The sequence below is a fragment of the Girardinichthys multiradiatus genome, chromosome 12 (genome assembly GCF_021462225.1).
Source record: "Girardinichthys multiradiatus isolate DD_20200921_A chromosome 12, DD_fGirMul_XY1, whole genome shotgun sequence".
Taxonomy (NCBI): Eukaryota; Metazoa; Chordata; class Actinopteri; order Cyprinodontiformes; family Goodeidae; genus Girardinichthys; species Girardinichthys multiradiatus.
In genome coordinates, this window is record NC_061805.1 from 50,073,469 (window position 1) to 50,088,085 (window position 14,617).

The 14,617-nt window shown below is 42.1% G+C and overlaps 1 protein-coding gene across 1 annotated transcript in view; it reads right to left on the reverse strand.

The window, feature by feature from the left end:
- Window positions 1-395: 395 nt before the first annotated feature.
- Window positions 396-14,617, reverse strand: part of adamtsl2 (ADAMTS-like 2) — a 44,357-nt gene continuing 30,135 nt past the window's right edge. Inside the window, exons 11-19 of the mRNA XM_047380555.1 lie at window positions 13,283-13,619; window positions 9,394-9,497; window positions 6,711-6,837; window positions 6,396-6,609; window positions 6,025-6,180; window positions 3,968-4,138; window positions 3,667-3,843; window positions 2,476-2,620; window positions 396-1,790 (exon numbers count right to left, since the gene is read on the reverse strand). Of these exons, the coding sequence (XP_047236511.1) occupies window positions 1,672-1,790; window positions 2,476-2,620; window positions 3,667-3,843; window positions 3,968-4,138; window positions 6,025-6,180; window positions 6,396-6,609; window positions 6,711-6,837; window positions 9,394-9,497; window positions 13,283-13,619 (1,550 nt within the window). The 3' untranslated portion in view covers window positions 396-1,671. The remainder of the gene's footprint in view (window positions 1,791-2,475; window positions 2,621-3,666; window positions 3,844-3,967; window positions 4,139-6,024; window positions 6,181-6,395; window positions 6,610-6,710; window positions 6,838-9,393; window positions 9,498-13,282; window positions 13,620-14,617) is intronic.

The window sequence follows — 14,617 nt, forward strand, 5'->3', positions numbered from 1 at the left end:
AATTTTGTGAGATAGGAATTTTGGGTTTTCATGAGCTGTATGCCACAATCATCCGTATTAAGACAATAAAAGACCTGAAATATTTCAGTTAGTGTGCAATGAATCTAAAATATATGAATGTTAAATTTTCATCATTACATTATGGAAAATAATGAACTTTATCACAATATGCTAATTTTTTGAGAAGGACCTGTATGCAACACAGAAACCAGCAAAATAACCTCTGATCATTCATAAAATCCATCTGGCTCATTTGGTTTTGTTTGAAAGTCCAACAGAAGTTTTCATCTTTAACAAAACTTTAAGATAGAAAATGAAAAGTTTATTTTAGTGAAGTAGTTTAAATCCTAGAGGGAAAAGAATATAGAAATGACCCATAACCTGACATCTGGATCTAAATCTGCTGTGTAGAAATTCATTTATTAACAAAAAGCATTTGTTCATTCAAACTGTTATTTAATGGAAATAAAAGTACTTTCATGTTTTCAGCTAATATTAACAGTACACAATGGTCATACTTCAGTTTTGTACAAAGAGGTATCAGTTATATAAAAACACACAGTACACGACCGTTTAAAATACACATCTGAATACATTTCAGCCATACTTCAAGTGTCAGGAATCTTTCCGTCTGTGCTCCCACCGACTCTCCCCAGAGAGACCAAACCAGAACTGGCATCAGTTGACCCGATTAAGAACCGTCAGCTGGCGTCGGGACCGTCGCGATAAATGAAAATGTGCTATGACTAATAAATATGCTCCCACATCGTGCAGGCGTGCCGGCAACGCGCCAAACAGCAGCGGGTCGAATCGGAATGTTTCTCCCATCATGTTAGAGTGAGCTGGATGCCCAAACAACATTAAATAGGGTTTCATAAACAGTATCTGTAATAATGTCATGCAGTATATTCAGCCGGGAAATAATTTAGTTTTTTTTAGCAATGAACACGACAGAAGGTGTAAAATTCTCTTCATCTCCGGCTCCACAGCAGAACTAATAACTGATAAATATTCAATAACAGTTGATACAAAATGGCTTAAAGTCTATATAGCAAAACAGAAAAACGATAAGATCGAAAAGAGAACCTAAATTATCTAATAACGTTCCGCTTTTAAGAAAACGCTTCCTCGTTATTCACAGTGGCTGCTCTACAAATTTAAGGCCTCATTTGGACAATCCCAGTTATTTTCCCGTCCATTTGGACAAAATATCTCAAAAATCTGGAAAAGAAATCCAAACAGTGCTGAAAGAAGCACGCCAGGCCAATAGGGGGCGATAATTTTTGATTTCAAGATGGATGAAAACAAAAGATAAAGCATCCTGTGTATAGCTAGTAAGTTGGCTACACCTTTAAATGTAAAACAGCCTTTTAGCTAAAAAACCTGATGTCAACACAAAGCTGATCAGGCGAGGAAAGCAACGATGATGCTGGTGTAGGATTTAGAGCAGGTTCAAAACAATGGTGTGCATGCTTGGTTTGCATGGAAACACATAGTAAAACATTCAGAAAACATTAAGAAGAAAAGTCCTAAGTCAAAACACTGCTTGCATGTGGCTGAGAGGTGCAGATAACAACCCTGACCCCATGGTCAGGGAGTGTCATTTGGTTCCTCAATATGGTGTTGGGAGCTCGAGGTGGAGAGATGCTGCAGTGGTGGCCTCCGAGACCATTATGGTCGAACAGCTCGGCAGGAGTGGCAGCAGGCCTTGCTGTAGTACCAGTGGCTGCACAGGTTCACCTTCAGCGCCAGCAGGCAGTTGGTGGAGGGTCGGTCCTGACAGCTCTCATCTGGAAAACGATGAAGCTACTCATTCAACACCAAGCCCACAGGCTGGAAAAAACATCCTTCTTGTGCTTTTGACACCAAGATGACATGGAAAATTACTTTAATTTAATTCATTTTTATTTAGTTCGCTTACATCCATAAACTAGAAAATTACAGCAAAAAAGCAGGAATAACCGAACCTCACAGGCCACTGTTTAAGCTACACCTGTTCAAATCCTTGTTTACACAAATAGCGAATCAACCAATCACAGGACAGCTACTCGGTGCATTTAGTTATCTAGAGGTGGTGAAGTTGCTGAAGTTCAACCTGAGCATCAGACTAAGAAGAAACAGGATTTAAGTGACTTTGAACATGGTTGTTGGTGCCAGATGGCCTGCTCTGAGTGTTTTCTGTACACAACTAAAGACAAGAGGAAAACATCATTAAGCAGCAGCAGTCTGGATGAAAATCCACTGGAGAAGAATGGGTAGACTGGTTTGACATCATAGAAAGGCACCAGCAGCTAAATTAGACACGCGTTATAACCAGGGTATGCAGAATACCATCTCTGAACACAACACACTGCTCATGTATAGAACTAATGTTCAGGTAAGCTTAGTCTGATCTCCTGCAGATATCGTGGATACGCTGAACCTGCTTTATTCCACACCTTCACTCCGCAGCCCTCAGGTGTCCTGCTTCCTTACCTGGAGGCTCGGTGGGGCAGGCCTGCAGGGTGCACGTCTGTTTGGCCACTGGTTTGGTGAGGGGGTCGCAACCTCGGACCAGCTCCCTGCCCTGGTAACACTTCACGTCCCTCATCCTCACTCCCACGCCACATGTCTTTGTGCACTAAGGACACACAGAGCCAGACTGCCACTGGATGAGAGGTCCTGTACTGTGTTACTAGGTGTGACACACAGTTTACATCCATCCATCCATCCATCCATCCATCCATCCATCTATCCATCCATCCATCCATCCATGGTGTGTCCAAACACTGCATTGGGCACGTTTAACACACCTGGGGTTTGGGTTTGCGTGGCCAAATGGCTCCCTCACACACAGCACAATGATCTGATTAACCAAATTTTAAGTAGGGCAGGGGTGTCCATCTCCAATCCTGGAGAGCTACTATCCTGCAACGTTTGGATGCATCCCTTGTCCAACTCACCTGAATCAAATAAATGACTTGTTACTGTTCCTATGCAGAGCTGAATGACTGAATGAAGATGAGGGAATTCAGCCATTGGATGCAGGTGTGATGGAGAAGGGATGAGCCTAAAAGCTGCAGGATATTAGCTCTCCAGGTCGTGATTTGGGAACCCCTGATGTAGGAGATATGATTCAGATTCAGAGCACCCACTCTGTCCTCTGACAGAAAACTGTAAGTGCAGCAGCAGTAAAGTAACACTGGGTCTAATGGTCAATGAAATGACGTTGAACAGAATCATAGTGTGACATCTTCACATTTGAAGCTGAACATTTAGTGACAACTTCTAAGTTAAAGAGAACGTCCATCTGTCTGTGGCCCACGAAGAGCTTCAGGTTTGGTTTTATTTTGTTGTTTTTGTCTTTTAAACAAAATTCAATAACAATTTACAGTGGAACCTTTGCAGATGTTTGCCAATTTTATAAATATTTAAAAATGTATCAGTATCAAAAGTCATAGCAGCCTATTACTAACCACAGCACGTGTTTTCATGTACTTTTTCATGTACTTTTTATAAAGAATTGCTGGTGGAAGAGTACTGCGCAAAGTTGTGACAAAAACTGAAAAATTAGAAATAATAAATATGATCCATGATAATAACAGGAGTGATTTAACACTTATGCATTTACGTACATAAAAATAATAAACAAAATGCCAAAAAAAGATGAAATGAAAGTAAAAATACCTCAGACCAGGGGGTGGTGTACCATTTGAAGCACGGCCTCTCGAAGCACGTGGCTTCGTCTTCAGGCTTCTCGCTGCCTCCACACGCCTCTTCATCAAAGTTCTGGACCTTTCCTCCGCTGACGCCGGCACACAAGACAATCCTGCGCTTCACTCCTCGGCCACATGTTGTGTTGCACTGCAGAGAAAAGTAACTGGGATTCAGAGGGGGGTGGGGCTCCACCATCCTGGTACTTTGTGGTGGCCTCGGTAATTTTTTAATCATGTGAGAGTTTCATGAACTCGTTGACTCGTGAGCTCACCCGCTCCCAGTCTTGGCTCAGCCAGTGTGGAGCGCAGTCCCTCTCTCCACAGGGATGGGTGGCCAGCGGCTTGTTCTCTGGGGGACACTGGTTTTCAGGAACCACGCGGCCCTCCGGAGTCTTACAGTACACATGACGAACCATCCTGCCGTGGCCACACGAGCCTGAGCACTGCAATGGAGGCAGGAGACGCTGGATGACTTTGAAAGCCAATATTAAGTTGCATCAGACTTCGCATCGTGTTTGATAAAAATGTGCACCATCTGGGGTAGACATGCTGAAAGCAGTCACGTTTTGTGGGTGTACTGATGTTTTAGGTTTTATTTTGGTCCATAAGCAGGTTCAGTTCTGCTGGTTGGTTCTGGTTTGTCTGAGTGCTACTATGTGCAGTTTTGCTGTTTATTTTCCTGTGTTGTTCCTGCCTTGGATGTTGTTTTCTGCACTGCATTAGAATCTTTAAAGTTCTGATTGCTTGAGTTAATCTAATGAACAGGTTCTGTGTGTGTTTCTATAGATCTGCTTTTGTGTTTTGAATCATCGTTCTGTTGATGACCCAGTTTGGACCAAGCTGTTTGACAGATGGTCAACTTCAAGGTACCCAGGTCCTGTGGTCACAAAACAAGCCCAGATGTGGTGTTTGTGCTGATCTGCTGGATGGAGATGTACATCATGGCCAAATATCTCTGCTTGGTCTCATCTGTCCAAAGGACCTTCATCACCCTTCCCAGACTAATGAGCAGCAACAGTAGCGTCTCTAAGGTCACAGCTGATGTCTTTCCATCAGTTCAAACTCCTGTTGATCAATGAATCAAGTTATTTGCTCAGCAGCACCTCGTTGCTACGTTCCCTCCTAAACCCAAAGGAAGCAGGAGGTCTTTCCAGATGTTTCTTCTGGTGGTTTGATTAGCTGGCCTGGTGAAAATAGCCCAATATATTAAGTAAAGACACATTATTTTCTATCTTCAGTCTTAACAGACTTTCTTCTTCATTGAAGATTTTTTTCTGGTGTGTTTTATTATCATGGTTTCCAAAGGAGATGCAATGCCCATTATTCCCATTTCTGGAAGCTATTTTCCTCTACAAATAAGATGTTGTGGCAAATATAAAATCCTCACAGGGGACGTTGACAGAAAGGAGACAATGTTACCTTTTCGAGCTTAAAGTAAAATAAGACTTTCTAATGAATTATCTTTTACAACATGAAACCATGAGGATAAAGCTGACGTTGTTAGAACTGAAGTGATTCATAGCTTTGGTTTCACCTGAAGGATAAAGATCAGCTGGGGCCAAAACCTACTAAAGCGTTAAATCAGAAGTTAAAAGAAGCTGTTCCTCAGAAGAAACACCAAACAGTCCAGCATTTGTTCAGCAGTAATGCTGAACAAATGTTTCCTGAAGGATCTGAACCATGCTAGTTGGTGTGTAGACCAGCTGGGACAGATGTGCAACATTTTCAGACAAGCTTTAGGCAACACAGTATTGTTAAACACTGGAAGGAAAACAACTTCCAATGTTTAACAGCAAAACAAAAGCATCCTGAAAACTGCTCCAGTAGTAGGTTGAAGAAGGACCCAAATGGAGCCAAAGACCCAGATATAGACACACTCTAGGGCCCTCATGTCCAGCGCTCAAGGGGCAAGAGGAAGAGTCAGCTATGCAGCCACACCTGAAGGTCATTTAAAGAGACAAATTAACCCAACATGCCTGGTTTTAAACTGTGGGAGGAAGCTGGAGTACCCACACATACATGAGAAGAAGAGCAAACTGTGCAAAAAAAAAACCTGAGGCTGCAAGGCAACAACGCTAATAAACATGCCACCATGCTTTAATAATTTATTATAATTCAACCAGTCAGACAGAAAACAGGAGGAACCAACAGGAAGATCAGAAAAAGAGCTGAGAAGTCAGATACTGATTAAGGATAGTTGTGCTGATTACACATGAGAATCAGGCAAAGAGGAGTTGGAAAAAGATAGATGAGGACATTTAAAGGCTGGGAATTACAAGGCAGCTGCAAAACAATTTAACACATAGAAATCCACAAAAAACACACTCACAGGGCCCCACTCTGACACAGTCCAGTGGCGTTCGCAGGGCGGTCCAGTACAGTTTTTAATGTTTGCTGGTTGGGTCATGGGGTCACATGGTCTGGTCTCATCGGAGCATCGGACATCTCGGGTCACCTGAGCTTTACGGCCACATTTAGCAGGGCACTGGAAACACAGACACTGTCATCCCAAATGTTACCAGCATAAAGCCTTTAACAAGGACATCTACAGGTTAGTGAAAACAAAATTCACTTGAAAATTCAAAACAACAAAGAAATCTGCAGTGATTCATAGTTTTTTAGTAAATCTTTTATATGTTGCTGTACAAGAGCAAATAAAAAGGTTCAATGATAATCAAACCTGATTGGGGAGAGTCCTACCTCTGTCCACTCTGCTACCTCCCACTGTGGGCCGCAAGTGGGGCTCTTACACGCTCGCCTTTCCAATGGTCTCTCCAGGTCAGCCATGGTGCAGAGGTCGCTGTAGACCGAGCTGTCCAGGCCTGGAGACAGCATCTTCCAGCAGCGAACCTGACGAAACTGGAAACCCTCCCCGCAGGTCCGGGAGCACTCGCTCCAGCTGCTCGCCTCCCATCTGGAAAACCACATTCAGATAAAACTGGTGCACACTGGGAGCTATGTTGGTTTCAGTGCAGGAAGTGGAAAACTCAGGGAGTGTTTTTAAGCTGACGGTACCTCGGCTGACACTCTCTACCAATGCAAAAGTCATGGACCGGTTCTGGTCTGGTCAGAGCATCACAGTACATATCATGGACCTCGACCCCATCGTAACGAACACATGAGACGAAGGACTTGGACACGCCTGGATCAGGATGAAGATGAATGAGAAGGAGGACGAAGGCAACATTTATATTTATGCAACAACTTAAAGAAAATAATGAAATGTTATTTCTTAAATGTTATTTATTGTTACCAACATCTCTTTTTACAAACAGATTCAGTGGATTCTCTTTATCACGCTGCTTACTGGATTAAAACTTTGACCAATAAGAACTGCTAATAACAACATGACACCACCTGAAGATATTTTCATTATTTCACTCATGTATTTTCTGTTTGTTAAAATAGATTTGTAATGTCACCTCCATGCCAGTATTAATTAAAAACTATCCCCTGCTGGTTAAATAAAGACTCATTCAAATCTATTTTCTAAACACTGTTATCATAGGCGGCACCAACACATCCAGATGTCTAATTGGTTGGCAAGAGTAAACCCCACTGCTACAGAGAGCCCTAACAAAGCACTGAGTGAAGGTATGGAGGTAATTCTAGTGCAAAAATATTTCTGCGCGTCAAGTTCACCAATGCAAGTGCATTAATCTTTTTGCACCAGAATCACCTCCAAATGAAAGACACAGGCAGGGCAGCCAATTAAAAACTAAACCAAAAAAGTTAGAACTATCTAATAAAAGCTGTGTGGCAATAGATAGATAGATAGATAGATAGATAGATAGATAGATAGATAGATAGATAGATAGATAGATAGATAGATAGATAGATAGATAGATAGATAGATAGATAGATAGATAGATAGATAGATAGATAGATAGATAGATAGATAGATAGATAGATAGATAGATAGATAGATAGATAGATAGATAGATAGATAGATAGATAGATAGATAGATAGATAGATAGATAGATAGATAGATAGATAGATAGATAGATAGATAGATAGATAGATAGATAGATAGATAGATAGATAGATAGATAGATAGATAGATAGATAGATAGATAGATAGATAGATAGATAGATAGATAGATAGATAGATAGATAGATAGATAGATAGATAGATAGATAGATAGATAGATAGATAGATAGATAGATAGATAGATAGATAGATAGATAGATAGATAGATAGATAGATAGATAGATAGATAGATAGATAGATAGATGGTGGCACAGATGGAAAATAACATTAAGAATGATAAAAAAGAAAGGTGGCTTTACGGTGGCATATTTTCTCCTATTTTAGCTTCCCTTCATTGGCTCCCTGTTAAATCCAGAATAGAATTTAAAATTCTCCTCCTCACATATAAAGCCCTTAATGATCTAGCTCCATCATGCATCAGGGATCTGATTGGTCCATATGTTCCTAACAGAGTACTTCGTTCTCAGACTGCAGGTTTACTGGTGGTTCCTAGAGTCTCTAGAAGTAGAATGGGAGGCAGATCCTTTAGTTATCAGGCTCCTCTCCTGTGGAACCAGCTCCCAGTTTTAGTCCGTGAGGCAGACACCCTGTCTACTTTTAAGGCTAGGCTTAAAATTTTCCTTTTTGATAAAGCTTTTAGTTAGAGAGGCTTAGGTTATCCTGAGTTATCTCTGTAGTTATGCTGCTATAGGCTTAGGCTGCTGGAGGACATAATGACCACTTTCACCCTCTCTGCTACATTTTCATACTACTTAGCCGTGTCTTTCAGTGTTTAACCCTATTTTTCTCCTAGACATGGCTACTGACTGAGGTTTTACTGTAACTAACTATGTGCTCTCTTTCAGACTCTAACCTTGAAAACTGGCTCAGAGTTTATCTGTTCTTTCTTTCTAGATGAAACGACTAAAGGAGCTACATCCATTAACATTTACTTTTCCTTCCCATAGAAAGTACTCCTGGATCAGTGCTTCTTTGTTCTCTTTGTGTCTCTGCTCTGTTCTCTCAAACCTCCAGTCGGTCGTGGCAGATGGCCGCTCACACTGAGCCTGGTTCTGGTTCTGCTGGAGGTTTCTTCCTGTTAAAAGGGAGTTTTTCCTCTCCGCTGTCGCTACATGCATGCTCAGTATGAGGGATTGCTGCAAAGTCAATGCCAGTGACTGTCCACTGTCTCTACATGCTCATCCAGGAGGAGTCAATGCTGCAAGTTACTGACTGGATGCAATCTGCTGGGTTTCCTTAGACAGAAACACTTTTTATCCAATTTGAATAAATAATTGAATCTGATTGCAGTGTTTGATAGTTAGGATTAATGGAATGTATGTACCTAACTTGAAATCTGTATGATTCGATTGAATTGACTTTGTGAAGTGCCTTGAGATGACATGTTGTGAATTGGCGCTATATAAATAAAACTGAATCAAACGGAATTCAAATTTACATTTAATGCATATGCTGATATTCAAGACATGAAGTGAAACATCTTCTGCTGGTGTAAAGAATCATTCTTGCTTTTAATATAACACGCTTGATTACTGCTGCCCTCCTCTCCTTGGATAAAAAAGTGAAAAATAAATTAAGTTGCATGTCTGATCAGTTAAAGCATTAGTTGTGAGGAAGATCTGTTGAAATGTCAGGTTTTAAATACACTGAACCTATTAGAAAACTGTCACTGATACCAAGCGATCCTGAAGGTGTTTAGGAATTACCTATAGAGCAGGTCATGCTGCAGGGCTCCTGAGATGAAAGTTTCCAGCGGTACATATCAGCAGCACTCAGCTTCAGATTCTTCTGGTAGAACCTTTGATTCCCCCTGGTGAACACAGAAACATTCAGGAGCTATGGTGGCATTCATCTCCAACATCAGATCTTCACCAGTTTGTACGCAGATGTAGGAGCAGCACACTGCAGAATCAAGCTGTGCTCAAAACCAGAATGTCCAAAAATACTGTACATTTATTAAAAATAGTATACTTAGATTCAAAGAAATGTGCTTCAAAATGTTAATGTATAATTGTGCATAAAAAACAACCACAGACTGTTTACAAGAAGTATAAAAAACATTGCAAACAACAGCAAATTGAGCTTGTTGTCAGCAGTAGTGGTTATAAAGTCCAACAGTTGCTGGGAGGAAGGACCTGAGATTGTGCTCCTTTGTGCACCTAGGATGCAGCAGTTGTCTTTCACCGGAGGAGCTCTCCAGTTCTGCAACAGCTTCATGCTAGGGGTGGGAGACATTGTCCATCAGTGAGGTTACTTTATCTAGAGTCCTTCTGCCCTCCACCACCTGCACTGAGTTGAGGGGGCCTTCCTGATAAGCTTATCAAACGGTTCCATTGAAGATGGCTGATACCACCAAATAGATTCAAAATCAGAATCAGAATCAGCTTTATTGCCAAGTTTGTACACAAACAAGGAATTTGACTCCGGTACACTTTGCTCTCTGGTTTTGGTTTTGTATTACAGAATATACATATTTACAATATGCAAATATACACATATATAAATAAAAGGTGCATTTGCAACATCTGTATGCTGTTGTTTTGTACTCTATTGAATGTTCATCAGAGAAACAGCCTGGGTGAAGAAACTGTCTCTGTGGCGGCTGGTTTTAGTGAACAGTGCTCAGTAGCGCCACCTGAAGGTAAAACTCTAAATAGTTTATATGCAGGGTGTGTGGGGTCTGCAGAGATTTTAGCAGCTCTTTTCCTGACCCTAGACCTGTATAAGTCCTGGATGGAGGGAAGGTCAGCCCTGATTATTCTCTCTGCATTCCTGATTGTTCGTTGCAGCCTGGACCTGTCCTGTTTTGTGGATGATCCAAACCACACTGAGATGGATGAAGACAGGACAGACTGAATGATGGCAGTGTAGAAGATGACCAACAGCTCCTGTGGAAGGTTGAACTTCTTGAGTTGCCTCAGGAAGTACAGTCTCTGCTGGACCTTCTTTCGAACAGTGTCTATGTGTGAAGACCATCTCAGGTCCTCAGAGATGGTGGTTCCTAAGAACCTGAAGTGGTCCACGGCCGATACAGTGTTGTTGAGGATGGTGAGGGGGGTGTATGGGGGTGGTGTTCTCCGAAAGTCTACCACCATTTCCACAGTCTTGAGTGGGTTCAGTTCAACGTAGTTCTGACCGCACCAGTGTACCAGCCGATCCACCTGCTGTCTGTATGCAGACTCATCACCGTCCTGGATCAGTCCAATGACAGTGGTGTCATCTGCAAACTTCAGGAGTTTCACGGACGAGTCCAATGAGGTGCAGTCATTTGTGTACAGGGAGAAGAGGAGTGGGGATAGAACACACCCCTGGGGGGCACCAGTACTTATTGATCTGGATCGGGAGAAGATGCTCCCCAGTCTCACCTGCTGCTGTCGGTCCGTCAGGAAGCTGTTGATCCAATGACAGGTGGAGGCTGGGACGTTGAGCTGGGTGAGCTTCTGGTGGAGGATGTCTGGTATGATGGTGTTGAAGGCCGAGCTGAAGTCTACAAACAGGATCCTGGCGTACGTCCCTGGGTGGTCGAGGTGTTGCAGGATGAAGTGTAGACCTAAGTTAACAGCATCATCTGCCGACCTGTTTGCTCGGTAAGCAAACTGCAGGGGGTCCAGCAGGGGGCCTGTGATGTCTTTCAGGTGCTTCAACACCAGCCGCTCAAAGGATTTCATGACCACAGACGTCAGGGCTACAGGCCTGTAGTCATTTAATCCTAGGATGGCAGGTTTCTTGGGAACCGGGATGATGGTGGATCGTTTGAGGCAGGAGGGGACCTCACATTTCTCCAGTGATTTGTTGAAGATCCTTGTGAAGATCGGAGTGAGTTGATTTGCACAGGCTTTCAGACATGATGGGGAGACGTTATCAGGTCCTCCAGCTTTCTTTGTCTTCATGCGCTGAAAGTGCACTTCTGGTGCACCCCCTTCAAAACATCTCATTCTCCCTAGAAAGTAGAATCTGTTCTGGCCCATCAGTTGTGAAATCTAAATCTACTACAGCCAGGGAGTTTAGTTTGTGACAAGAAATTGTTTTCAGGCTCTTCCAAACCCCACCGATGTTGTTCTGCTGCATCTAGTCCTCCATCTTCTTCCTGAAGATGTTTTTCCATCCCTTGTCAGTTCCTTCTGCACAGCTCTTAGCTCCTCCCTGTTTCCTGATCTAAAGACTCTCTTCTTCTCCTTGAGGAGAGCCTTTTTTCAGGATTGATTTGGCTTGTTATTGGAGGAACACTGTACCTTCATGAGGGGCACAATGTTGTCCACACAGGAGTTAATGTAGTCAGTGATGCAATCTGTGAGGCTGTCAGTTCTCCCCTTGAACCATAAGCTGATCACCTCCATGCCATTCTGACTTGTTGCAGTAATTAAGAAAAAAGGAACCCCAACCAAGTACTGAGTGCATAGAAATTAACATACTTTCCAGAAGCCTCTGTTTAAACATCCTTTTTAGTTTATCTTATGTGATATTCTGACTTTCTGAGACACTGAATGTTGGGTTTTCATTCTCTGTAAGCTATAATAATAAAAATTTAGAAAAGGCATGAAATATTTTACTCTCTGTAGAGTGATCTAAATAATATATTAGTTTCATTTTCTGAAATGAGTGGCAAATATTGAACTTTTCCATGATATTCTAAAGTTTTTAGATGTACCTGTATGTTGAGGTCACACTTTATATACCAGTGTAATATTCAGCCTGTTAGATGGAGTCTCACTGCAGTAGCTGCCCACACCTGACGGTGATTATGATGCTAAATATGCTGAAGATCACCGAGGTCTTCAGCATCAGTTTCTCATCATGGAAGCCACAAACAGAGGAGGGAGCAAATTATGGATTTAGTGCAAGTGGATGCTATCTGTAATTTAATTCTCAATAATATTGCCTTTGCGTGGTTTTCTAATATGACAACAACATCTATAACAACATTCCTACAGTCCTTGTAATGAGATGAAAACATCCGATTAATCAGAGTTTGCTGTGGACTGCCATATTGTAATATGCCATGTATTATTTTTGCAGCAGAAGTAATAACTGTTAATTTTATGTAAATTGTGTGATCCCAGTAAACCACAGAGATTCTACTAATAATTATTATAACAGGATCACATAGCAGTGCATAGCGTTTCCACTGCCTCCAACCCAACATTGGTTGTTCCTTCCACTGGGTTTTTTCTTTAAAAATCACACACCTTGAGTTTTAACATCTTGTCATATTCCTGGTATTAATTCCTCCTCGCACATTATTGGATTATTCGCTTTTCAAAGTGTCAGTTTTGTCTCTCCTTGTCTGCTCGGCAAGTTTTTTCTCCCTCTCAAAGGAAATTGTGTTTCTGTTTTCATACCTCCTGGCTGCCGAACAGATGAAACTAAAGTAAATTATTAATGATCCACCCACCTGTCTTCCCTCCTGATGTGGCTGTCTTTACATCAGATGGTTTTTTATCTCCAAATCCACCTGCTTACAGTCTGACCTGACAGATTTACTGTCTTCCGACCTGTCTGATATATAAGCGTATTGACAGCTTTACAGCCTGTCAGTCTTTGGCTTCATCGGCTTCTCCCATCTTGTTCTGATGAGTGACATCTGTTTGACCTCACCTGGTTCTGTTGGAACGGCCAGCGACCGTCTGGGCCGTCCTGTTCTGGTTGTCTCCGCTGTCGTTGCCTTTGTGTCCCAGAGCAAACTCCAGCGTCTCGTTTAGATCCAATGGGACCGCCCGCTCCGGGTCACTCAGGCCCACCTCAGGTGAGAACAAGGCATCTCCTTCCGTCAGCAGCTGATTGGTGGAGATGTTGATCAGCAGCTCGTCCGGACTGATCCGTCCATCCAGCAGAACCCTCCAGATGAGGTTCGTGGAATCACGTCCCGGGTCCAGGAGTCCACCATCAGGGGGAGGTTTGACAGTGCTGTGAGTTTGGCTGCTGTTTCCTTTATCTGGACCAGAGTGGAAAATGTGAACTTTATTTTATCACTGATATAGCGTTGATTCAGTATCACAGCAGCTTTGCTTTTATTCATTGTGCTTTTCTGGTATCTGATAGTGTTACGGTCATTTTGCTTCATGATTATAAAAAGTTGGGAGCATATAAAACATCCAAAGACAAAGCAAAGGTATTTACAGTGAATCAGTTAATTAATGTTTTGACTTGGTTTAACATAGTTTCATCTGTAAATTATTTTTATGTTTGACCCAGGAACATACGGGACACTGAACGAGTAACAAAACAGGTTTACTGTAGTGTTTGGTATAATTGTTCTAAGACGTGAGAGAAAGCTGTAGGCGAGTACAGTTAGTGATGTCTCAACAGGAGATGACTGGAAGATCAAATGGATGCTGGTGTGAAGCTTGAGGTACGTTTTAGGTTATCAGATCCAGGACACCGCATGAAAAGGAGTAACTCAGGGTGAGCTGGTGCCCTTGTGATGTAACTTGATGAGCAGTTCAGCCGCTGGTCTCCACAGGAACAGCAACCATGGAGGAGAATAGTATCATTCCTGACATTTATGGGGCGGAGAGTACAGATGCATAAAATTAAATACTTCAAACAGGTTATTGTGTTTGGGTCAAGAATCAATTTCCTAGGCGCAGGGGTCAAGCACATGACCCATGTGGATTAAAGTCCCGGCCCGGTGACCCTTCCTGGTGTCCTCCACCCTATTTCCTGTCAACTCACTTTTAAAAAAATGTCAAAAATAACAAAGTTAACAAAGAATCAAGCTTTCAATAAATAGAACCAATTAAACTGATTTAAAAACAAAGTTTCTCCAACTAAAATCCGAAGGGGTGAGGTTAGGTTATCAGTGTTCTTGGCGAAGCTCAATTTGTACCCATGTGATGGCAGCATTAATGCAGAAAAGTCCAGCAGGGGTTTTAGAGCTACACTTTGTCTTCAAGAACACATCTTTCTCACAGATGTCTTTGCATTTTTTAG